This window comes from Dermacentor silvarum, chromosome 10 (genome assembly GCF_013339745.2).
Source record: "Dermacentor silvarum isolate Dsil-2018 chromosome 10, BIME_Dsil_1.4, whole genome shotgun sequence".
NCBI lineage: Eukaryota > Metazoa > Arthropoda > Arachnida > Ixodida > Ixodidae > Dermacentor > Dermacentor silvarum.
In genome coordinates, this window is record NC_051163.1 from 149,065,390 (window position 1) to 149,092,352 (window position 26,963).

At 46.5% G+C, this 26,963-nt stretch overlaps 1 protein-coding gene across 1 annotated transcript in view; it reads left to right on the forward strand.

Moving 5' to 3' along the window:
• Positions 1-9,254: 9,254 nt before the first annotated feature.
• Positions 9,255-26,963, forward strand: part of LOC125940977 (protein lifeguard 1-like) — a 41,521-nt gene continuing 23,812 nt past the window's right edge. Inside the window, exons 1-4 of the mRNA XM_049657799.1 lie at positions 9,255-9,364; positions 16,829-16,866; positions 22,163-22,208; positions 25,571-25,612. Coding sequence (XP_049513756.1) covers positions 22,185-22,208; positions 25,571-25,612 — 66 coding nt within the window. The 5' untranslated portion in view covers positions 9,255-9,364; positions 16,829-16,866; positions 22,163-22,184. The remainder of the gene's footprint in view (positions 9,365-16,828; positions 16,867-22,162; positions 22,209-25,570; positions 25,613-26,963) is intronic.

Here is a 26,963-nt window from a genome sequence, read left to right on the forward strand (position 1 = left end):
TGTAGTTCGAAATTCGTGAAGTCACAGCGGCCTAACAGAGATGCGGTTTCGGTGCAAAGTAAAAAAAAAAATTTGCATTTATTTTCTATTTTAGGAACCTATGTCCGCCCACAAAATTAACAAACACAGTTTCCAGAGAATATCTTCACAGACGAAAATAATTTAGTCTTTGTATGGATAGACTTCCACGTACGGCTGTTTCTTAATCGTCATAACGCACTTCGCCACAAGATCCGTTGCCCTCGGAAAACGGCGAATCAATGCAGTGACCGGTACTTGTGTAAGTGCACGTCATGCTCCAAGCCGGAATGACGATCACAGATATGTGGAAAGTGTGGAAACTTATGCGAGAAAGAGGTAATTTTTACTGATAAAGCTTCGAAGACGTTGCGGACACGAAAATTTGCACGGCAATTTTCTAGGCAATACGTAATTTAAATGAATGCATAATTGCTTCATGATGGACATTGGGGGGGGGGGGGGGCATGGCATAACTTCTTCCCTTGGCACACTTGTTCTCACAGTGTAAGGAGATAATTGTAATCACCGGAATGGAAGTGGAACAGATATTTCGCTGTGTGGATTACGAGTTCAAAATTTTCTAACTCTAGGCAAGCCCCATTGTTTCTACCAAGTGAGGTTATACTTTCAGTACTGGTTGGATGAAATTATGCAAGGCCAACATGACTTACAAAAGTCAATTACGTAGGACCCGTATAGCCACATTTCAGACTAATATTTGTATTCACGATTACCGCACAAATTCTGATGTCCACCACTGGCTATAAGACTTGGTCAATAAACATTATCTTATTGTCTCGAATTCCTGATAATCTCGCACAGTTGACCAGCCCAAAAACCCGTGGTATATTTCATTCCTTCCTTCCATTTTATTTACCCACTATGCAGTACAGTCACTCTAATTCACAACAGTCAATGTCAACATATACCGAACAGCAGAAGTGGCGTTTGGGTCCCATACCTTATTTCGTTTCAATTCGTCTCTTCATTTGCTCCAACGTATGAGGAGGATGACTCGCCGGGAAATAAATTATAGGTTTTTACGTGCCAAAACCAACATCTGATAATGAGGCACGCTGTAGTGGGGACTCCGGATTAATTTGGGCCACCTGGGGTTCTTTAACCTGCAACTAAATCTAAGTACATGGGTGTTATATACATCTCACCCCCATCGAAATGCGGACGCCGTGGCCGAGATTCGCCGCCGCGACCTCGTGCTCAGCAGCCCAACACCATAACCACTGAGCAACCACGGTGGGTACTCGCCGGGAACTGATATGACGATTTCATTAGATTCACTACGATAAATATTGCTTCTGTTAAATAAAAAATAGAGACATCGTTTGCAACACTAAGTTATGTTTGGAGCATAGCGGCGTCAGGCGAATCATTCCTGACCTTCTTCTTTTCGCTGCGCAGGTTTCATCCGGAAGGTATACGCGATTCTCTCCGTGCAGCTGCTGATAACAACGGCCATTATCGCTGCTTTTGTATTTGTGTAAGTAACACAAACGCTAATACATTTTTCTTGTTTTTGTGTGTGCGTATGTGTGTGTGCACAGGAGTCTCCGTAAATAAAGAAACGAATAGAATGATGTTAGAATGAGCTTCGAATTTTACATAACAGCATTTGTGCATACGTCAAGGAGATGCTCAGAAAAAAAAAGAATGCTTCAAGCTATTGGATAATACGAATGTTATCTTTATCTTTTGTGAGGTAACTGGGCAGCCTACATGTAAAGTTTTAGCGAATGAGTGATGAGATCTTGCAAGTTCCCATGAAAACGGCCATAGACAGAGAGTCACTGGCAGCAATACCATTTTTAGAGTTATCGCTTAAGATAGATACGGTAAGATAAGGCGTAAACTGGCTGTCGATAACATCGGAAAAACAACTCTACGTATCCTGCAGTGGCAAATTCTAGTTTTAGAATGTCATCATGGTGACCTTCAGGAAGGAGACGAGAGCTTACTTCGCGAAAATCGAGATAACAAATCACGTGGTGCCGCCCCCTCCCCATTGGCTGCGCCGTCACGTGCCCACTAGCGCGCGCACTAAAGGCCACACCTTTAGTCAGCCAGAACCCTGAGGTGAAAAGTGCGTGGGTGCATGGCTAGGTGTATGGGATTCAAAACCAACCACCTTTCTAGATGTGAAGTGGACGTCTGAAATCAATAGCTACCTCGGTGTGTGCTTTGAATACTGCCAACCTACAGAACGGACAGAACACGATTCGAAGTGACACTCTCGCGGCAAAAGTGCAACAGTGGCACGGAAGAACTGTCCCATTTTTGAAAAGAGCCCTTGTGTAGCAATACTGTGTTCTTTCCAGCTGTGTGGTACTCAGCGCAAGTGATGCCCTGTTCGCCGGCACACGTGAATCGTGTACATAGATTTTGCGCAACATTTATATGGGAGTCACGTTTTGAGTGGATGAGGCGCAGTAATTTATTTTTAAGTAAGGCGAAAGGAGGCCTAGGGCTCGTAAACGTAGAGGTAAAACTGAAAGTTCACAGGTACCTTTTTTTTAAACCAAACTAATCATATTATGCCTCATTCTTTCAAACAACTAGGCGGTGGGTACTTGGGTGAGTGGATTGATGGTGCCCAAGGAGTCCCACATGTGCCCACCCTAAAATTCAACAGGGAGGTGGAGCAGGCAGCTCGATTCTAGCTTTCAGCAGCGTTTTTCTCAAGAGTACCTAAAAATGTAAAACGGAAGAGCCCGTACTGGAACACTATAGATATGCTATTCCCACCACCACTATAACTGTCTCGATATGGAAGCCAGCTGGAGTCTGACGCTTTTAAGCGTCTTCTAAAATATCCTGTAAAAACAGCGATTAATGATTTTTTTTGTTGAGTTACATGTCGACGTTTTACCCGTCAAAACATGGTTTAGTAATAAGGGTTTTTTGTGCAGTGGTCAACGGACTGCGCGCTCTGCCCCTATCCAGAATCGTTGCAACACGTCTTTTTGTTTTGTACAAATGCCGCACACTTTTGGCACAACATACGAATTGTGTTTGATGTACAGATATACCCAAATTGGGAAGACGTAGTTTTTTAAAGTTGTACACCATAAAAATGACAGCGGTGTTGAAACCCTGATATTACTAGGTTTGTATGCAAATTGGAGATCACGAACTGACTACATGCTAGCTCTAGAAAACGCGAAACCGGCGTGGACCCACTTTTGCGACGCTTTTACATACACAAGTTCGCTGCTTGACGCTGAAGATGAGTTTAGCAAGACATGGCAGGTGTGGCATAAGCGCCTGCAGCAAAGACTGGTCTTTATGTAGATGTGTGATTCCCTCTCTCTTTGTTTAGGAAACCTGTGAAATAAAAACACATCAGTGCTGGGTATTTGCTATGTTGGAAAAGAATAAAATGAATGGCTGTACAAAAAAAAAGGAGCCGCCTTGGCATCGGAGAAGCGTGTAAGTCTCGCCCCCCGAGGGCCCGTGTTCGATTGCCACCCAGATCGATATGTACTTTTTTTTTCCAAAGGCACTAATTTACATTTACAGTTTACAGTTACAGTTTACAGGAACCTCCCAAAGACGTCTGACGTGAATCCGGACATTTTTTTCACGTGTTTTTACTCTTTTGCGCCGGCGGTCATTTGTGGTACAATGTTTCGGTCACGGATTTTCGCGCATTGGAGCATATAATGATTTCGCACTGGAGAAGCTACTTAAGCAATAAGTTTACAACTTTGTAACTTATTAAAAGAAGATCGCAGTCCTTTGAGCTTCAGCTAAACTGGTCAAAAGTTACGTAGCGTACATCGCTCCGAAATATAGCACAATTTTATGAGGTCTTTGGCGAAACACTCGTAAGAATTATTAAAACTACAATGAATTTCTGAACTCAAGTATTATGTTTGTCCTGTCAGGTTGCGCTAACAAATGCAGTGTACGGAAGTACTATACCTGTGATTGGTAGAGTTATGAATTTCAATACTTCGTGCTCCAATTTTGTTATACCGAATTTTGACAATAAGGCACGAAAAAATGAAGCCCTAAATTAAAACTTTGTTGGCCACAGTCGGTTGAATTTCATTCCTTTATTTATATGCAGTAACGTTATACCAATTAACTCAGCCGCAGTAAAAAGAGAGCACTGCTGCTTTTTACAGTCATTATATAAAGAAATTGTAGTTGGAACGAAGGTAAAGCTACGCGGAGCTGGATAGGTCATGTAATGCATAGAGTAGGTATCCGCGGTCTATAAACATAATGAATGCCAGAGGACGGTAAACGCAATGCGTAGCGGCAAGGAATTAGACCACGTTAGCACTGCCAGCTCACGTTAGCAATGTGAAACTACTCTGTATACTTTTCAAGAACATCAGGAAACTTCCGCTACTAACTCAAGAATACATAGCACACTGAAAATGACAAACTGAAGCTGAAAATCGGACGATGAAATGGAGATTATAAGAAGTCACAGGCCTGCGCGGCACACGCAGCACAGTCACAGCGTAAGGCAGTGGAGCGGCTCAAGAGTAGCTCCAATTTGGGCACCAAGCACAACGGGGTCTTTGCGGCAGTCTGTTCGCCTCGTTTTGACGAGAACGATCTGAACTGTCGGCCCGGCGTCGACGGCGAGCTGAGGCTTGTAATGCTCTCTGCACTGTAGTCTGCTGAGCCCGATTAAGCCTTACAACTGCAACTTACTTGTCGAGCGCGCTGCGTTTGCAGGTACCTTAACTAGATGGCGCCACCATACTGGCGGAGGCTCGAGTCATCTCCCCCTGCGTGCTTGGGAGCGTTTTAAGGCATGTTTCCACTGCCCGTTAGCAAGCGCTTGCGTGGCTCAGTGGTAGACTATCCGGCTCCCACGCAGCGGGCGTGGGTTCGATCCCGGCGGAAATCGGGTACTTTTTTCGCGTTTCAAGCGATAGCGGTTACACGGCGGCAGCCGCCGGCGGCAGCAGCATCGCAACCTGAAACGGCTATTGGAATGAGCCCATAACAGCTTACGCTGTAAAATTGGTGGTAGCACGTGTATGCTAGGACCAGTTTTTATCGCGTTCAGTTGGCTGCCTCGCTAAAGTATATAGTTGTAAGCGATGGCACATAATGAGGATTTCAAAGCGTGTAATAGCGGCGTGCTCCTTCATTAGACAATGCCTCTATGACTGCTGATATCTCCACTGAATCAAATGCCGCTTCATAATCTATGAAATCTTCGTGAATATTTCATACAATACTGAAAGCAAGCTAATGGGTCCATAATTCTTGAATTCTTCAACGTCTTCCTTCTTATGAATTAGTATCATGCTGGCGTAATCAAGGAGTACAGGAGGTATACGTGAAGATCTTGGCAAATATATACAAGGATTCCACAGCTACCTTGATTCTCCACAAGAAAAGTAGAAAGTTACCTATCAAGAAAGGGGTCAGGCAAGGAGACACAATCTCTCCAATGCTATTCACTGCATGCTTAGAAGAAGTATTCAAGCTCCTAGACTGGGAAGGCTTAGGAGTGAGGATCAACGGCGAATATCTCAGCAACCTTTGGTTTGCAGCTGACATTGTCTTATTCAGCAACAATGGCGACGAATTACAGCAAATATTGGAAGAGCTTAACCGAGAAAGTATAAGAGTGGGGCAGAACTGATAGTTGGGCGAGTTGGTACGAATTCATAGTGAAATCTTTTTGCGCACACAATTGACACGGACACAGTGAAGGGGAGACACACGAGCGCTTACTCACAACTGTTTATTTTCGGAAAGATACAAAACATATATACCACAGCACTGAGCATGTGCAACAAGAGTCGTCAGTGTAAACAGAAAAGATTAAAAAGGTTTCAGTGTAAAGTCGTCAGTGTAAACAGAAAAGATTAAAAAGATTACCCAGTATTCAAATATGTAAATTCACTGTCAGAAATTGCAACCGATGCTTCACTTATGCATTTGTCAGCACACTTCATGATATGGAAGAGTGGGGTTGAAAATGAATATGCACAAGACAACGATAATGTTCAATAGCTTAGCAAGGGGACAAGAATGCAGGATCTCCGGTCAGCCTCGAGAGTGTGTAAAGGAGTACTTTTATCTAGGCCAATTACTCACAGGGGTCCCTGATCATGAGAAGGAAATTTACAGAAGAATAAAAATGGGGTTGGAGTGCATACGGCAGGCATTGCCAACTCCTGACTGGGAGTTTACCATTGTCATTGAAGAGAAAGGTGTGAAAGGTGTACAATCATTACTTTCTACAGGTGCTAACATATGGGGCAGAAACTTGGAGGTTTACAATGAAGTTCGAGAACAAGTTAAGGACCGCACAAAGAGCGATTGAATGGAAAATTTTAGGCTTAACGTTAACAGACAGGAAGATAGCGGTGTGGATCAGAGAGCAAACGGCCGACGATAGCGGATATTCTAGTTGACATTAAGAGAAAGAAATGGAGCTGGTCTGGCCATGTAATGCGTAGGGTAGATAACCAGTGGACCATTAGAGTTACAAATTGGGTGCCAAGAGAAGGGAAGCGCAGTCGAGGACGACAGAAAACTCTGTGGGGTGATGAAATTAGTAAATGTGCAGGTGGAAGTTGAAATTAGCCAGCACAAGACAGGGGTGATTCGAGATCGCAGGGAGAGGCCTTCGTCCTGCAGTGGATATAAATAAAGTCGCGGCAGCTTGCACTAGTGGCGCAAGGCTAAAGACACAACGGAGCTGATCGGTTCCTAGCTTGTCTTGGCTATACGAAGTGATGCTAAGTTATACGAAGTAATGCCAAGTGATGCTAAGTTATACGAAGTGTATAAGCATTTCCTCGTGGTCCGTGGCATCGGGGAACGCCTCGCGAAGCACGTGCAGTCCGAGCACACGTAGGGGAAGGGGGGAAAAAGCTATGCACAGTATACGGGCGGCGCGCAGCAGACGACACGCCGGGATGACGTCACGGCGCATGCGCAGTGGTGCGCAGCAGGTGGGAGCTCGGCTGAGCCGCCGCCAGAGACGCCTGCTGCAGTCACGGACACCGCGATCGTTGGGCGCTAATGCAGCACGCGATGCTTCGCGAGGTGGTTGCTAGGCAACGCAGTGGCAGGTGGCACACATTACGACCGGTTTAAACAGCTCCGCTGTAAACAGGCTGAATTCGCGCGTGTAGGAATTTAACCGGCTTAAGTCGGAACTGTTTTGGTTGTGGCTATACCTACATCTTTTAGCCTGTCTCGAATATCCCGTGTGTTTATATGGACCTATTAGCTCTGGCGATATGAAAAGAGTGCTAACAGGGGTCATGGTAGCAGCGTTGTCAAGCAGTAACTTATTTGTCATTCGCAGGCCGGAGCTCAACAAGTTCGCGAAGGCGAACGCAATAGTGATGTATATTGTCGGGTAAGTAGAACAATTTTTTTATGTGAACTGTCACCACCACCAAGAAAGAAACCCTTATGCCCCACCATCCACGCACCGCCCCGGCTTTTGGAAGTTGCGCCAACCAGACACACCGTAAACTTCACAACGCGGCCTCTGAGATTACACCGGCGCTCATTTGTTCCGTGAAACAAGTTTTTATTACAGATTAGCCTATATTATAATATGAAACTAGAACGTTATGCGTAGTCAAAGGAACGGAGTCGTCATTCGATGATGATGATAAGGGATGACGTCATTTTTGAAACGGGGTGCCTGCTGATTTTATTCAAGTCTTACTGCTTTAATCGCCGTCTAGCCTTTTGCCTCTCTGATCTCAATCTTTCGTATTTAAAACCTCTATCATCATATTGTCCATCATCCACGCTTGCAATGACTCTGGTTCTATCAACCTCTTCCCTGCTTTTTTTAGAGCGAAAGCTCTACTACGCTATGTGTCGCAAGGTCATTCATCGCGTCGCAATTGACCTTGAGCCGCCGGAGCGCAATTGTGGCAGGTGTGACATCACGCCACGTGATCCGCTGCGGAGAGGCGTCGTAGATGCGCGCGCTCTTAGCCTCTTCACAACCATAATCTTCCTCTCGCGCGCGATGGATGGCGCGCCGGCTGGACCGTCTCTGCGTGCGCTTGAGCGCAAACCACAGGCTGAATCCAATCATCCATTAAATATAGCTAGACGACCGGCTGCGAAATCTCAAGCAAAGACCGTCTTTGTCTCCATTCAAGAAACAGAAAGAAACACACCATCAGATTTGCAATAAAGCATAAATTTAATGAAGCTCTGTATGCACAGTTTGAGTTCATTTCAGCACAATCATTAAATTGCTCTGACACAGATCCGCATAGAAACACATAAAAACTGTGGTGTGAAAGGCGGGAAAAAAGCTACGATTTGAAACGCAGCTCGACTGGCCCCACCTCCCAGCCAAACAAGGCGGCAAAGTGTCAGCATTCGGAACTCTAATACGTATTACAAAATATAATACGTGTTACAATACACACAAGTCTATTTATCCATTGAAAACAAACTACAAGAAATACAATATATACAACTGAACGTTTTCGCTGGTATTAGCTCAAAAAGAATGCATTTTCAACAATACCTTCAAGACAACATGTTAAATGAGAATACCTTCGTACATGCGTGGCTAAGTTAAACCAAGTTAAGACCTAGCAGCAACCAAGTTAATACCTAGCAGTAGCAGCCAGTAAGTTTCGCTGTGCCTAAGCTTTGCGCGACCGAGTGCAAACTTGCCCCTTTTTTGCTATCTTTTCCTCTGAGTGCCACCACACGGCTGGCGACCGAAATTTTTCTGGAGAAAAATTCTTCACTCAGTAGAGAGAAAATCTACGTTCAACAGATACATTTTTTGGGACTCATTAAGTAGTGATATTGCGAAATTTGTGCTGCTTCAACGTCTCTTTTAAATTTAAGACTATGGGATAAGAAGAGAGGAGGGGGGGGGGGGGTGAGGGATACTGCCCGCATTCAATTCGACCACCTACAACACGCGTACTCATACGATTAACTGTAAATGGAATCAGCTCAAAATTTCGATGTGTTATCCGAGCAATGTGATACACGTCAGGTGAATAAATTGAAAGAGGCAGATTTCTGCCATCTATCGCAGCCGATATTCATATGAAAGAAATCCGTCTTCGGAACCCTACAGCATTCGTTAAAAAGGGTGACGCTTTACGTAATATCGCGGACTTTCATCAATGGCAGTTTTCGTGAAACGGTTCACTGATTGTGTGGCGAGATCGGCGGGCTGCTAATGCGACCCGAAGACTTACCGTACCTCGACGCGGCGGCGCGATCGCTTCTCCGGTTTACTTGCAGATTTATAGGATCCGTCGTGGTACTAGTTGCTCTCCAGTGCTGCGAGAACCTGCTGCGCTCTTTCCCGACCAACTTCATCCTGCTCTTTGTCTTCGTAAGTATAAACGGGGAGCGTAAGAAATTTGAACCGATGCCACGTGGCAGGCAACGAACGATGGGATGCAAAGAAATCGGTAGCCCCTCCCCTGTAGAGGAAATGGGTGTTAGCGAAGCTTGTCGTGTGTTTCTTCGGTATTCCTCGGAACGAATTGCACTGACGAGTACGACATTGTGCTTGACCCACAACCGGCCACAGGCACTGCAGCTGGCACCGATGTTCTGGTTGAGAAAATCACCTTGAAGCATGGCCGTCGCACCGGGGAAGTTGGCGCTAGTGTTGCTGAGGTGTGCGCCACCATTGTCGCGTTCCTGGAGGGCAAGACGACGCTGACGTTTGGCCTCAACATCGCGCTCCCGCAACTCGGGATCCGCGGCTCTTCGCTGACGTTTCGCCTGGGCTTCGGAAGCCCTCACGCTAGAATCGGCACGTCGACGATGAGCCCTTTCCCGAGCGCGTTCGCGGCGCCATTGCCCGAACGTAGCCTGTTCCTTGGCGGAACGCACCACGCGAAGCTTTCTCATCCGGGCGCCGAAACTTATCTGAGGCGAGGGAAGCCCACCGGAGCGCGCGCCGACCACCTTTCTTCCCTATCCCTCCCCGCGACGCACCAAACGACCCTGATTGGTCGCGCGTGTCACGTGATCCAGCGCCGGCGCTGGTTTCTCCGCACCTGGTCTTTCTTTCTTGTCCCTGGCTCATGCCCGCATATACAATGTGGGTATGCGCCACGCGTGAGTTTTTGAGAACACAACGCCACCGAAACTTGTGAGCCAATACATGCTTCGCTTGAAAATGGTATGCACAATGCTAAAGGGACATTGAAGAGAGGAATATCGAGTTACGCTAGAATAGTGCAAACATTTTACCATGCTTAATATATAAGCTTGTCTTAGTACGATCGAAGGCTTGCTTAAGGCTTGCTTCAGTTTGCTTAAAGACTTGCTGTTGAATGGCATAGGACAGAAACTAACGGTAGGCGGCGATGTCCAGTTCGAGCTCCCGTACCAGCTTTCGGTCACGTCATAGTCTATTTCAACTCCTTCTCGAAGAGAGTAGAATGTTTAACCGCAATGGTGGATGCCATTGTAATAGCACAGAAGACAACTTGGATCATCATCATCAGCCTATATTTATGTCCACTGCAGGACGAAGGCCTCTCCCTGCGATCTCCAATTACCCCTGTCTTGCGCTAGCGTATTCCAACTTGCGCCTGCGAATTTCCTAACCTCATCATCCCACCTGACTTTCTGCCGTCCTCGACTGCGCTTCCCTTGTCTTGGTATCCATTCTGTAACCCTAATGGTCCACCGGTTATCCATCCTACGCATTACATGGCCTGCCCAGCTCCATTTCTTCCGCTTAATGTCAACTAGAATATCGTCTACCCCCGTTTGTTCTCTGATCCACACCGCTCTCTTCCTGTCTCTTAACGTTACTCCTAAGATTTTTCGTTCCATTGCTCTTCGTGCGGTCCTTAACTTGTTCTCGAGCTTCTTTGTTAACCTCCAAGTTTCTGCCCCGTATGTTAGCACCGGTAGAATGCAATGATTGTACACTTTTCTTTTCAACGACAGTGGTAAGCTCCCAGTCAGGATTTGGCAATGCCTGCCGTATGCACTCCAACCCAATTTTATTCTTCTGTAAATTTCTTTCTCATGATCAGGGTCCCCTGTGAGTAATTGACCTAGATAAACATATTCCTTTACAGACTCTAGAGGCTGACTGGCGATCCTGAATTCTTGTTCCCTTGCCAGGCTATTGAACATTATCTTTGTCTTCTGCATATTCATCTTCAACCCAATTCTTGCACTTTCTCGATGAAGGTCCTCAATCATTTGTTGTAATTCCTCTCCATTGTTGCTCAATAGGACAATGTCATCTGCAAACCGAAGGTTGCTGAGATATTCGCCATCGATCCTCACTCCTAATCCTTCCCAGTCTAAGAGCTTGAATACTTCTTCTAAGCATGCAGTGAATAGCATTGGAGAGATTGTGTCTCCTTGCCTGACCCCTTTCTTGATAGGTATCTTTCTACTTTTCTTGTGGAGAACCAAGGTAGCTGTGGAATCCTTGTAGATGTTTGCCAAGATATTCACGTATGCCTCCTCGACTCCTTGATTACGCAATGCCTCTATGACTGCTGATATCTCTACTGAATCGAATGCCTTTTCATAATCTATGAAAGCCATATAGAGAGGTTGATTGTACTCCGCAGATTTCTCGATTACCTGATTGATGGCATGGATATGGTCCATCGTAGAATATCCCTTCCTGAAGCCAGCCTGTTCTCTTGGTTGACTGAAGTCAAGTGTTGTCCTGATTCTATTGGAAATTATCTTGGTGAATATTTTATACAATACTGAAAGCAAGCTAATGGGTCTGTAATTCTTCAATTCTTTAACGTCTCCCTTCTTATGGATAAGTATAATTCTGGCGTTCTTCCAGCTCTCTGGTACACTTGAAGTTGTGAGGCATTGCGTATAAAGGGCCGCAAGCTTTTCAAGCATGATATCTCCTCCATCTTTGATTAAATCTACTGTTATTCCATCTTCTCCAGGCACTTTTCCCCTGGTCATATCTTTCAAGGCCCTTATAACTCCATCGCTAGTTATAGAAGGAGCTTCTGTATCCGGTTCATCACTATTTCGAATGGAAGTAGCTTGGCTGTTTTGGCTACTGTATAGATCAGTATAGAATTCTTCTGCTGCTTTTACTATGTCATCGAAATTGCTGATGATATTACCATGCTTATATTTCAGTGCATACATCTTGCCTTGTCCTACGCCTAGTTTTCTTCTTACTGATTTCATGCTGCGTCCATATTTTACGGCTTCCTCAATTTTTCCCACGTTATAATTTCGAATATCCCTTACTTTCTTCTTGTTGATCAGTTTTGACAGTTCAGCGAATTCTATCTGATCTCTTGAGTTGGACACTTTCATGTTTTGTCGTTTCTTTATTAGGTCCTTTGTTTCTTGGGAGAGCTTCCCTACAGGTTGCTTTGGTGCCTTACCTCCCACTTCAATTGCTGCTTCTGAGATCAGCCTAGTTACGGTTTCATTCATTAGCTCTATGTTATCTTCATCTTCCTGTTCTAAAGTTGCATATTTGTTTGCGAGCACCAGCCTGAATTGGTCTGCTTTTACCCTTACTGTCTTCCTTACTAGTAATTTACTTACTTACTTCCTAGTAATTTTACTGCGCAGAAGTGGCCGAAATGCGGGAACGTATTGTCATATCATCGACGTGCTAGTAAAGTTATGTCTATAGCTTTGGCGCGAGGCTCGAAAAATAATAATTGTTGTTGTTGTTGTTGTTGTTGTTGTTGTTGTTGTTGTTGTTGTTGTTGTTGTTGTTGTTGTTGTTGTTGTTGTTGTTGTTGTTGTTGTTGTTGTTGTTGTGTTGTTGTTGTTGTTGTTGTTGTTGTTGTTGTTGTTGTTGTTGTTGTTGTTGTTGTTGTTGTTGTTGTTGTTGTTGTTGTTGTTGTTGTTGTTGTTGTTGTTGTTGTTGTTGTTGTTGTTGTTGTTGTTGTTGTAAAACATTCGTTTACCACTGCTAAAAGGCGAATGCAAACTTGAAGTATCTCACCAGTCCAAGTGGCTTTGGTGTCTCTCATTACCGAATATTTAAGTGATGCACAAATGGCGGTATCATGTGTTGGAAAGTCACAGCAGGCTGCTTATAATAAAGGAGGATTTAACATTTCGATCTATCATTTCTATCTTTAACTGAACATCATTGATGTCACAGCGCTTAGATGGGAAGGGGTGGAACAACGCGATGTTCCTGAACTCACTCCAGCTCGCTCCGTCGTCTCCAACGCCGCTACTTGTGGCGCGACTCGATGTAGCAGCATAGCAGACGACCGCGCGAGGCGGATCAAGCGCCAGAGTGTGACTATGTTCTGCAGTTCCTTCGACGCGAACACATATTGCGCCATGGCATGCGCGCCTTCTGCGAAAGAGTGGGAAACTTGTTCGTAGAAAAGCAATTATGCCCCGGCCACTCAAAGAACTTTCGATCACAATCGAGCGCGTACGAGATCAAATTCTAGATCGCAATTGGCGACCTTCGGCAGCTTGCGAGGAGGCGCCATTCGCGATCCAAAATTTTGTCCCTGATCATGGTTGATCGCGATTGAAATTGCCTTCCTTGACTGGCGCACGAAATCAAATCAATTAGGGTGCTCTGAAGATTGCCAGTACTCTTTTTTTATTGGTTCGAGGTCTGGGACCTTCACGTAACACTAAAAACGGAAAGTAAGAAATAACGCTTCAGTATACTGTTTTAATGGAATGTCGTGGAGCGACAGGTTGCGCAATTGGTAGACGACGTATAACTTGTGAATTGCTATAGTAATAAAACAGATGGCTAGTGAACAGAAATTAGTTCAAGGCTATAGCAGAAATTTCGGCGATGGGGTGAGTAGATAAGGACATTTGCAGAGAATAAGTAAAACAGTGGGCTCACGCAAGAAGCAGGTAAATTTATACATCTGAGGGCGTTTCTTTCCATGCTAGTTTGCCAACCTTTTTCTTTCAACAGGCAATCAAAGGTTCGCAGAACGGGGGGCGGTTAGCCCAACCCTAATTTGACGTCTGAGTAAGCTTTTACTCCAAAGCAGCAGGAATCGCAGAACCCAGTTAATCTGCATTGTCTGATTCAACCCATCTAAAAATCTTGCAAAACGTATTTTATGCGTGCAATGACTTAGTTACGCAGAAGGAGGAGGAGGAGGAGGAGAGAAAGAGATAGATTTATGATGCAAAGGCATCGCGCCCAAGCGCAGTCCAATTCGTGGCTTTGGAGTTCTCAGCGGGGTAACTTAAAGGGACACTAAAGAGAAACAGGAAGTTCAGCTGGAATAAAAGAGGGACCTTCAGGAATGCATGCAGTTTTTGTTGGGTGCAAAAATATGAGTTATTAGCGGAGAAATTCGTAAACAAAGACCGAATATCTCTTCCTCAATTTCCCTCACCCCAGATTTGGCGCTGAAGCAGTGTCGTCACAGATTTCATTGCTCTCGGCGAATCAGAATGCGCCATGATACGTCACCGCTTGCGTAAACGGCCGAGGCGCTGGATGCATCATGGCTGCATGCATGGTCGCTGCGTTTGCGTTCGCCGCGATGGATACCGTTGCTGCCGCTGAACCTTGCAACGAAGAGCTCGCCAGGGAAGCAGGACTGCATTTCAGCGATAATCAGTGAAACGGCGCGCGAAATGATCCTCCGTGCTCGAGCGGTAGGTGTTTCCGCGTGCGATGGCGGTGAGCCGCCGGCCGCGCCGGCGAAAGCAGAGCTTCGTTTTCGTCGACGGAAGGCGAAGCGTCCGGTCCGCCAGGCGACGATGTTCCCGACAGAACAAGCGTAGAAAGTAGCGCACGTACTCGGTATGGTTATTTAGTGGCTTTATTTAATGACATTCAGCACTCACCCAGCCGCCAGTTTGTTGCTGCAGGGGCACCGGTAGGGGGTTTGATGAAGGCCGCATTGAGGGAACAGCTGCTCGAGAAAGGACTGGCCTCTGAGGCACGCCAAGATACTTCCGAGGGCAAGATTTACACATAATCCGAGGGCTAGAAATGCAGAGAGCACACCATCGGTTTCTCTGACTGTTTTGCCGTTTTATCATCGGCAGAGCACTGAGCCCTTGCGAACGCCGGGGAGCCGGGGCTCTCCGCGCAACACCGCATGAAAGGACACGATCGAGTCAACACTGCCGCTGCCCCTGAGCAAGCGCCTTGGGCTATTTATACAGCCCTCAACACTACACACACGAGGCATTTTCTGGCTGTTTCCCGCGAAGTCAACGTCTTTCGAGCCACGCAACACGCAACCAAACACCGTAGAGCGGAACAGGCGCGCGCAACGATGCATTGACCAAAAACGAAACTACGAAACTATCACGGCCGCATGCACCTCCATGCCATTTTTTTATTTATTCAATTTTGTGCTAAACTTGTACTTCCTCGCTTGAAACGATTTAAAAAGTTGGCAAATGCTGTTTATGTACGTTTAAGGTGTATTTCATTTTGCTCTTTATTAACAGCGATAAATCGCTCTCGACCAATCGCGACCGGCCTGCATTTGTAATCTCCGACGTCACGAACGTGTAGTGCGGGAATTTCGAAGGGGCGTCAGCACCTATCCTGCAGTTTTTCGCTATTTTCTCGCTTATTAAGCATCTGTTTGCAGTAAGAATGGTATGGCTGTGATCGTGAAAGGATAATCTACCATTTAAGCTCCACTTCCGGTTTCTCTTTAGTGTCCCTTTAACTCGCCCATTGCCACGTTGGTAAGGCGCGTGCAGTTCCTCACCGGAAGTACCGGGCGGACGGCCTTTCCTCCCGGAAAGGTACGCAAGGTAAATGATTATTGTTTAGGGACAAGATAAGCCCTAAAGGATGCGAAGTTTTTTAGGGCGCAGCTATTAGGCGCCCGTTCCTGCGACGGGCGTCGGCGTAACCGAGTGAACGAGCGCAACGGATGAAAAAACACATGCGGAGGACAGTGGGTGATGCCGCGAGGGCGAATTGATCGCGAGGAGGAAAGCAAAGAATGAGGGTATGGCGAAAGCGTGAGAAGAAAAGCGTAGTGCCGCGCAAGATGCGCACTGCGGCGACGACGGCTACGAGATGGCGCCAGAGTAGCGCGCGTCGTCTAGGAGGTCTGTCTGCAGCGGCTGCTGTGAATCGCGCCCACCCGTCAGCGCGTTGCAAGCAGTCGCGCCACACTTCGCTCCGTTTGCAACGTCCCGCACGAGACCGATTGTCCGCGCCAGCCAATATATCGCGAAATGAAAACACGTATAGAGCTGTGCTGAAATTTCGCATTAGGGAGTATCGTAATCGTTGGTGAACTTTTTTCATCAGCCGGAGCGCGCGATAATTGTTGCTTTGTACACCCCTGTACACTAAAGGTCTTAACACCCTTTTGTGCATGCAAAATTTGCCGATATATGCTTAGTCCCTTGGATAACATTCTCACCCCTTAAGTTTAATGCGACCTCGTTGAAGGTGTCAGACGAAGGTTCCATTTTTGGGTGACGTTTTGCCGCAAGTATAAACACGATGACATCTTCAACAAATGACACGATAATTGCGGGGAATGAAATTTAATAGATACCGATGTCAGCAACCAATGTCCCGTATTTCAGTATGCACCTGATTGTCAGGATTAATAAGCAGTTAATGGAAATAGTGATAAATAACTAATTATAATTAACGATCAGTACGGATTCTCTTCTTGCCCGTGTAGTTTGGGTCGCTGTAGTGTGCAATAAAGTTTTTTGTAGCCTTTAGGATAAAAAGGTTAGCCGTAGGAGAAACTAGCACCTAACGGCGTCATTTTTCAGTTGACTTTACCACTTTACGTTAAAATTTACCTTCATTGCACCTGAGAATACCCTGTCCAAAATCCAATAATCCTGCCCGTTTCTCTTTCTTCCTTTCTTGCAGACGATCTTCGAATCGGTGTTTCTGTCCGCAATATGCTTGTAAGTGCGCATTCCATCTTCGAGCAGCTCTGCTTATAGACGCTGCAGATACGTAAGCGGGAAGTGGGTTAAGCACCAAGGGATCGGAAGGTGCATGTAAAAGCGAGAGGACAGTTGCCATAGTTTTCCCCAAATTCTGAAACAATGATAAAAAAAGCGAGCGTAATATAGATCGCCGCGACACTCGCACTATTTCGCTTATCTCTTGTCCACTACAGCCGCGGCGTCCTAAACCTCGCCGCCCGTGCGATCGATCTCGGAGGCTACGCATAAGCGCATTAAGTTATTTGTCTTAAAGAAGCGCTGAGACATATTTGTGAAGTTTCACTTGCCAACGCTTTTCGCACACAAAACGAGCACATTTGGCAAGTGTGAAGGTTGCCAAACGCTTATGGTAACATAACTCGGTGCTCAAATTGGTATCAAAATGATGAACTGGGCGTCGTTGACGTCATTTTGACGTCATGACATACAGCGAAATTTGATGACGTCATGTAGCAAGGAGGCTGTACGTATATTACGATTTGTTACTAAGGCCGTGTTCCAAAGTCGTCGTAGACGGCGAAATAGACGGCTAAGCGGACAGCGGCTATCTTAATTCTCGTTCCAATTTGACGAACACGTCAAAGAAGAAAGCTTCGCGAAGACAGCACTGAAGTCAGAAACGATTCAAGCAACGTTGCTGTCCAAGCAAGATGGCGGCTTAGCCGAAGGCTTAGAAATTCGATGGCAATGTCGTCTGCGCACAAGACAGTGTAGTCACACGTTCCTACGCACCTACTGTAAGTCGCGTCGCGCTTTTTTTTTTTAGGTTTGCACGATCAAGAAGAGTTAATCAATAGAAATAATATGTGCATTTCGTAGCTTTTTCTTGTCGACGCGAGGTCGCAGAGGCGCCTTTCGATCATCTAATACACGGTTCCAGACGCATTTCATTACTTGGGCTCGGAGCTGCCTTAGCTGTCTATTTTGCTGTATACGCAGACTGTCTTCGATCTTGGCCAGAATCGGAACACGCTATCAAAATATATTAACGAGAGTGCGGGGTGCGCTGCTTTTGGTTTCGCTCGTGTGTGGCACCGGTAACTATACACAGGCAAGGAGAGAGCCGGTGTGTGGTGACGTCATTACGCGTGGAGCTCCTGGATACTGAGACAGATACTACTTCATAGAAACAAGGGGAATGCGGGAGATGGAAATTCAAGGCGATGAGCAACACGAGAACAAGGTGCAATCAGGAGCCAACATTTCGACAAGTGGACTTGTCTATGAACACGCATAGAGCTGCGCTCAAAGTTCACCTTGAAAAAGACAAGTCCACTTGTCGAAACGGTGGCTCCTGCTTCCACCGTCTTCTCGCGTTGCCCTTGAAAGAAACGAGTAGCATAATGATTCTTTAGCGTGGTCGTGGGTTGGCGAGTGCTTTCGAAGGACAGAGAGTTAGCTCCTTCATTTCGTATCAGCTACTGCTTTAACGACTCCCAGCCAGAAGGTATCGGATATAGCTTTGGACCCACAGTTTTCGCATAAAAATAATACTGAACTATGTTTAGGGAGCAACATCTACCGTTAACAAAAGTCCTCACTTATACATAATATACAGTTAAAGTAAGTGTCATGCAAAGTTGCGGTCGAAGTGCTCGCGTTAAGCGGCAACAGATAACATCCGCGGCTCTTCTTTCCTATCTTTCTTTCCGCTATTATCTGCCACCACCTTAACTCAACCTCTTTCAGCTCGACCGTTTAAGGCGAGTTGTCACGTTGTAAAGAACAGTTGAGGTGACGAGACCCTGCCCGGCGGAGCAGAGCGATCATGTTAGGACCGCCTCACTCGAAGCAATAATCCCTACTCTTTAAATTGGAGCTCCTAGGCACCCGTTCCTGCGGGTAGCATTGGCGTTCCCGGCGTAACCGAGCGAACGAGCAGAGCGAAATATGAGAGCGAACGCGGCGCGCAGCGGGGGATGAAAAAAAATCGGTCGAGCGAAGAGGCGCGACGAGGAAACCGGAGAGGAGGGTCCTGCGGAACCGTGAGGCCGAAAGCGGAGGAGGGAATGGCGAAAGCGTGAGAAGAAAATCGTAGTTAATGGCTACTACGGCGCCAGAATAGCGCGCGTCGTCCGGGAGGTCTGTCGGCGCCGGCACCTGTGAATCGCGCTCGCGTCACCCACGCGCTGCCTCTCGCGATCTCCAGCTTAGCGAAACAGTCGCGCCGCACTTCGCTTCCTTTAGTACGAGACCGATTCTCCGCGCCAGCCAATATGTCGCGAAATGAAATCACGGGTGGAGCTGCGCTGAAATTTCGCAGTAGGGAGTATCGCAATCGTTGGTGAATTTTTTCATCAGCCGGAGCGCGCAATAATTGTTGCTTTGTGGGATTGAAGGTTCCAAAGCTACACTGCGGGCAACATCAGTGACGTCATATATTGTGGAGGGCTCTGGATTTATTTGACCAATTGAGAAATTTCCAGCGCTTAGGATGACAAAAGGAACACCTTAGAAATAAAAAACTTCGCGGGCGATTACGATATTCCCTAATGGGAAATTTGAACGCAGCACCATACGTGTTTTCATTTCGCGATATATTGAGGCATCGCACTGATCACCGCACCGACTGGCAGAGCCGCGACGCGAGGCGCTATATATAGACCGCACCACACAGTTGCCCCTTCCCGGCAACTGCAGCTTACGCAACCGTAATGTTTACCAGGAAACTCTTGTGGCGAACGCTAAGCGCGGAGACAAGCTTTCGGAATCTTTTTTTTTTATTTCCCCCGCACGGTCGGCGTCGCCGCTGCCACGCATGCGCGGACGTGAGTGCCATATGGTGGTGCCTCAATGTATCTTCCTCAGCTTTCCACCTCGCGCTCTCTTCGCTATCACCGTCTTTCATCCCCCGCTGCGCTCTGCGTTCGCTCTTTCATCCTTCGCTGTGCTCGTTCGCTCGGTTACGCCAAGGATCACCGAGCGACGCCGACGCTCAACGCAGGAGCGGGCGCCTAAGAGCTGCGATCTAAAGAAGAAGACAACCTGGAAGGAAGCACGTATGCATTCAAGTGATTTCGCTACCAGTAAGAAAACAGTTTTCTGGAATAATTACTAGAGAAAACTCTGGCGCTGCGATCGTTCAGCCACCAGGCTTATGGTTAGTACATGGATTGGTGTGATCTTCAGGATTGTGGCTTCGTACGTTCTTGTGGCTTGGTTTATTACGATTTATCTGCCTTCATTGGCCTAAATTTCGAAGCAATCTATGCTTTTTTTATGCATTGGGAAATAAGACTCTACGAACGCGCATAATCGTAGCTAATTGCAGCGGTTTCGCTTGCCCATGCGTCCAAGGCGTCATGGTTGCAATATCGGGATCCTGTGCTACAGATCCTTCGTTCGAATCCTGCTGCCGGACAACTTTAGTATTGTTTATTCAATTATTTCTAACGTATTACTTTCTCGAAAGTATGGATACCAAGAGAAGGGAAGCGCAGTCGAGGACGGCAGAAACTAGGTGGGGTGATGAAGTTAGGAAATTTGCAGGCGCAAGTTGGAATCGGCTAGCGCAAGAGAGGGGTAATTGGAGATCGCAGGGAGAGGCCTTCGTCCAGCAGTGGAGATAAAAATAGGCTGATGATGATGATGACTTTCTTGAAAATGATCACTTTGCAAAGTCGCGAAGCCGTGTAAAGCCACAAGGAGTGAAGGCAAATCCATGTACTTCCCACCATTCCTTTTGCTGGCTGAACCTCCCTGCTTGCAACTCGCGTAGACAGTAGCGCCACAGTTCCCTCTACTAATTGTACGAAACTCTATACATGCTAAAAAAAATAAGCATAAAAGGTCATGCTGCAACAGACAGAGGGCCTAAAAGCGTGACGCATGCGTGGCGGCGTCAACGTTGCAGATTTAAAGCACGCAGCTGTTGGCAGAGGTGGTGTAATTCTTTCTTGGTTAGTGCGATAAACGAAGAGCGTTCTTTTATTGCTAATCCATACATACGTATGCGCCATCGAGGCGAACTCCCTCCGCCGCCGTCGGCGTCGCCGTGATGTTCCGTATAAAGTCCAAGTATGATAACATCGCGGCCGCGCTCTGTATGCTGTAGTGCGAAGGAAAGTATGCGAGAATGAGCCGAGAAGGCTTGGTGCGGCGACGTCTTGTCGCGCGCGCGAGGAAGGAAGGCGGTGAGGGTGCGCGCCGTCGACCTTTCGCGCGCACAAGAGGGGTGGGGAGAGGAGGGGAGATGCAAGCATTAAGAGGCGGGAGGCGAGTGTCTTTGGTCATGGAGTGAAATGTGTTCATAGTTGCCTGTGCGCGGTTGACAGCGTGTTCGCGAATGTTTACAGCAGTTTTAGAGCTGATAAATCTACAGACCTTACAGGGCACAGCTGTCTGATAATTTGACATCGCAATCGATGCTTCAGCTTTCGGGCAAAACTGCAACTTCTTTTTCTGTTTTAACAGCGCTCCACTGTTCGATAAACGTTTGAGTTTGAATTTGAGTTTGAGTTTATAAATGTTTGAGCTTTTCGTTTCCCCGCGTAGCGTTAGCGAAAACTCGTCTAGCGATGACGTCACTGCGCACAGCTGCGCCTAGCTTCACCTTGCAATAGCCAATCAATAGCTAATCGGTTATCAATCAATAATCAATGAATTCCGGAAAATGCTGTGGATGACTTGGTAGTGCTTAGCCTAGCCCAAATACGTGGCCAATAACTTGCGATAGCCAATCGATAGCCAATCAATAGCTATTCGATAATCGATCAATAATCAAGACATTCCGGAAAATGCTGGGGATCACTTGGTAGTGCTTCGCCTAGCCCAAATACGTGGCCAATACATTGCAATAGCCAATTCGATAGCCAATCAATAGGTAATCGAGAATCGATCAATAATCAATAAATTCTGGAAATTGCTGGGGCTGACTTGGTAGTGCTTATCCTAGCCCAAATACGTGGCCAATACCTTGCGATAGCCAATCGATAGCTAATCGATAATCGATCAAAAATCAATAAATTCCGGAAATTGCTTGTGATGACTTGGTAGGGCTTAGCCTAGCTCAAATACGTGGCCAATACATTGCGATAGCCAATCGATAGCCAATCAATAGGTAAGGACAGGACCAGCTATAGGTGCCGATCAGCTCCGCTGTTTCTTTAGCCTTGCGCCACTAGTGCAAGCTACGCTAATTTTTTTCTTTGCACCTTTCTTACCGGAATTTTATTCTTTCTCTTGTGCAACATTGTCAGAGGCAAAATTATACCGGAGTGCAAGTGATTCGAGACAACGTTTCCTTTTCCAGGTTTTACAAGCGCGACGAAGTTATGATGGCAGCAGGAATAACAGCGGTGAGTCATGAAAGGCGTGTTCGAAGAAGCACTGATCATTGCCAGATATACCTGTACATTCTGATTGGTGAGAGGGAATTAGCATAGTAAAGACGCACTAGCGTAGACGTGCACTGGTATAACAGAAAATGTGGATGTGGAAGGGAACGTTGTTGGTTACATCTCAGAAAACGGTGTGTGTTTAAGAAGAGTGCATCGGATTTTTTTATTTTTTTACATTGATCACGAAACTACTGCTCTTCTAACGTGAAAACGTACGTTTAACGTAATAGCAGAGTTTCGGTTCTCCGGTAAACGTATTACTGTTTACGGACTTCCGTGTTAGAAGAGCCATGGCTGGCCGCAATAAAGCTGATACTGGCATTTTATAAAACTACCTAACGCCAAAGAACTTCAGGCAGGTACGTTATTGTGTCGCACATGTGTTGTCGCCAAAAAGATGAAGCTTCACGTTAACTATGGCACTACTGCACAACACAACACCAGCAGATAAGTGCAATAGGATTGCAATAATAGGTCTCCACCCTTTCTGGTGGAACTCTGTGCCACCAGGTGACGTCACCAGCCCAGCTACTGAGGTTCGCGTCCATGACGTTCCTGTGCTACGCAAAGAACAATACGTTTTCTGATGAAATAAATGTATCTGATTGTTGCAAGTGTATTTTTGTATCACTTCTTTCCTTTTCGAAGACGACACTAGCAGAATACCATATCGTACCTAGCGCAATATGGTTCTGCACAACATTACGAAACTCAGTCATAGGAACTGCATTTCTCGGATATGTTTTAGTGTACGTATATGTGTTACCTTTCAGAGCGTATAAAGGATGTGTTTAGAATTTCTAGGCGAGGTGGACATGCATTACCACTAATAATGTGAACTTGATAAGATTAACAAAAACTCATTAACCTTTTTTCTCGCCAGGGGGACAGTAGTGTAAATGGCGCACTTGAAGCCAGTCACTTTATGCACCTTCCCTGTTTAAGATACCTATTGTGAAATGTGAGCTCAGCTCTATACGTGTTTTCATTTCGCGATATATTGGCTGACGCCGACAATCTGTCTCGTGCGGCGCGTTGCAAACGGAGCGAAGTGTGGCGCGTCTGCCTCGCTAATCGGGAGATCGCGAGAAGCAGCGCGAGGGCCGCGATGCACAGCCGACGCCGCAGACAGACCTCCCAGACGACGCGCGCTACTCTGGCGCCATCTCATGGCCATCGTCGCCGCCAGTGCGCACCTTGCGCGTACTATGCTTTTCAGGGGCGAAGCTCCTTAGGGTGTGGGTCGTTCCCTTCTCTGTAGTAGTAGTAGTAGTAGTAGTAGTAGTAGTAGTAGTAGTAGTAGTAGTATAGTAGTAGTAGTAGTAGTAGTAGTAGTAGTAGTAGTAGTAGTAGTAGTAGTAGTAGTAGTAGTAGTATGTAGCCACCTCTAGTTTATGAATTGCTCAATAGATGGCGTTGTGTGTCCGTAGCCACCTGTAGTTTTATGAAGTGTTCACTAGATGGCGTTCCGGTTCCGGTTCCACTTCCGGTTCCGGTTCCACTTTGCGCGCGTTCGGTGCGAACGCGGGCAAAACGCCGACGGCGTCGACAACAGTTCTGCGCGTTGCTGGTGCTGCTGCATGTCCAAGTTTATACAGCTGATAAAACTACCTTGAGTCGACCCCATGGCTGCTTCGCCTACTACTCAGGGTTCCCCTACGGGAAGATGGTGTAATTTTCTCTCTCGTTCCTGACGCGCGCTCTCTTTATCTCTCGTCCGTAGCTGTGGTTTACCCGAATGATCCCCCGGTGCTTCGCCCACTCATCATCATTGACTTCGTGAATATGCGGTGTTTTTTTATCACGCTTTCGCCATATCCTCCTCCTCCGCTTTCCTCTTCGCGCTCTCTTTGCTAATTCGATATTTTTTCGTACATGTGCAGCACAACACAGACGAGGGACAAGGAATGGTTGGCACGAGCGCTTACTGACAACTGAAATTTTTTTTTTCCTTCACAAAGCACAGTGAACACTTAGGTCACGTGGTGCGTACCAGGTATGCAAAGGTGACCAGAAATGAGGTGACCACGTGACCTAAGTGTTTATTATGATTTGTCAAGCAATTAACTTTCGGATCTCATAAAGCGCTCATGTCGTTTATGTCCCTCGTCTTTGTCGCGCTGCACGTACAAGTAAAAATGCTAACCCAGCAACTCGCCCAAATTGTTGTGTAAATTAAATTTATCGTCGACTACTTGCAACGGTAAATCTAGGCAATATCCAAACCGCGCGAGCCGGGAGCGAGGAAAAGGCGGTCCCACTATCATATCAGACGAATACGCAGCGTGACGACAAGCGCGAGGAAGTTTGAAGCTGAACGTCCCGGCCAGTCGCGGCGACTATTCTGATGCGGCACGCTTTGCCTGGCAAGCATGTGAGGCTGTGTAGCCAGATCAGGATTTGCCGCCACATGCTACGTTTCAAATTTGGCACCGCGTTTCTTTACGGGTGCATTGCAGTGTGACGCGCATCGGGACGCGCTTGTCTCAATATTGCCTCGATTGAGCTTTGAGATTAGATCATGAATATCTCGAATTAGGTGCGATTTTGAATATTTTTAAAACAAAGGTGGTCCTTAAAATGTGACTGCCTTAAAATGTGCCATTTAAGGTATGCACAAACGCCTCTGTACTTGCGTTGTAGCGCACGTTAATGAACCCCACGTGGTCCAAATTAATCCGCAGCCCTCCACTACGGCATGCCTTACAATCAGAACTGCTTCTGGCACGTAATACCCCACAAAGAAGTAAAATGTGACATTTAGACAATTGCTCCCAATTACCTTTTAGTTAATTTGACTTCTCAATCTCACGTTATGAGCGGCAAAGTATGTCCACCTAGCCTACGAACTTGTCTTAAAAACACCGCGTTCGCTACGCTGGTCACTTTTTTATTTTAAAAAATATGTATGGCCTAAAAATTTTTCAAAGCTACTTTAATACGTCTGCCTGCATAGCGGCATACGTGTACTTTTACATCTTCTCACCGCTGCATGCTTAGTCGTGCATTGACCTTTCGATTGGTTGATAGCTCTTTGATGTCACTTCAGACGTCGCTTCCGTTCACATTTTTCTCTTGATTACTATTTTTTTTTTTTGTACAGGACATGTTGTAGGGCAAAATAAGACGAAGTTGCGTGCATCGCAGTGAAGAAAATTGCGCTTTTAAACATGCCTACAATTGCTGCGAGAAGCTACTGGAGTCGTAGCTCAATAAGTTTCGAGAAGAACGTATCGCTAAAATTTGAAGAATTTGTACTTTTTGCCTGTATTGCGGTCTGATCGAGAGCCTAACAGGACCCCGCCTTTTTCCCTTCACAGACAGTGTTCATCCTGCTGACGATCTTTGCAATGCAAACTGCCGTAAGAATGATTTTGTATTTTGCATTTTTATTGCGAAAATGAATGGGCCCAAACCAGCGTGACGTCAGAGTTTGCGTGTTTTGGTAAAAACTAGGACGACTACATGACGGGCGTTCTCATGCTGTCTCGAAGGCCATGATCACCCTATAAACCACGAACGTTATCTGAATGGCCATTAGATGTTTCAGTTCGACACTGTAAACCTCCTAAGGGGGCTCCCAACCTCAAGTTTTCCGACAGACGCCAGCGCCACTCTTTCCCCTAGCGGACAGTGGCGTCGCCATGTGCCAGGCCGCTGGAACCGTGAGGCTCTCGCGATGTCCGCCATCTTTGCAAAATTGCTGCGCGCGTCGCCGTTGTTTCCCTGTGGTTGGGCGGTCGAGTAGCCATGGTGACCGGTACAGCGTGGTGAACTGCCACAGCAGTGGCGAAAACACACGGGGGCTGCAGCCACCTGTCAAGTTCCACTCCCGAGTAAATGGTATGAAAAGGAACGTAGCCAGGCACGGATAACCGCCGTCTACAGAAGCAAGTAAGTCGGAATGCGGAAGTTTGCCGTTTTATTAATGCTTGCTATTAATCGCGACAGCGTTAGTGCTTCGCCTTGTAGCACAGTCGTGACAGTTTTCTCGCGACGACGAGAATATCTCTGTAGCTCTAACCACCATGGTGACATAGTAGCTTTGGCGTCGCGCTTCTAAGCCCGAGGGCGCGGGGTCGAATCCCGGCCATGGTGACCGCATCTCGATGGGGGCGACACGCAAAAACGCCCGTGTACCGTGCATTGGGTGCTCGCTAAAGCACTCCAGGTGACTAAAATTAATGCGGAGTCCCCAAAGTGCCTGAGTGGCTGGGGTATAAATTCATCGTCGATTTAGACTCCTCAGGATTTAGACTCTCAGTCGTGGTGTCTTGCGACGCGTTGCTAAAATCGTCTCTTAGCACTTGTGAGGCGGATTTCCACGCGAAGATCTTCTGGCCTTTTTTTTTTTACTCTTTTGGGCAATCATTTGCCTGTTTCTTCGTTCTCGCTTTTAACATGCAGTGATATCGTGTCACATCACGCCACTCGATGCGTGCACGAGCGCGAAGCTGCTGAACCTGTTGTGTCCCCAAAACGTTTCCTTGCCTTTGATTAACCACGTAAATTTCCCCCGTCGGTAGTATGAAGAAAAACAAGTAATAGTTTTGCTTGGGTTCGTTTTAGCTGATTGTAAATTTATTGGAACTGATATTTATATATTTATCGGCAGTACCACTCCCACTCCCCCCCACACTCCCTCCTTTTCTTTTTTTTTTAAATTTATGTTTATTAATGTACATACTGCAAACCATGGTTAGGTCCAGGCAG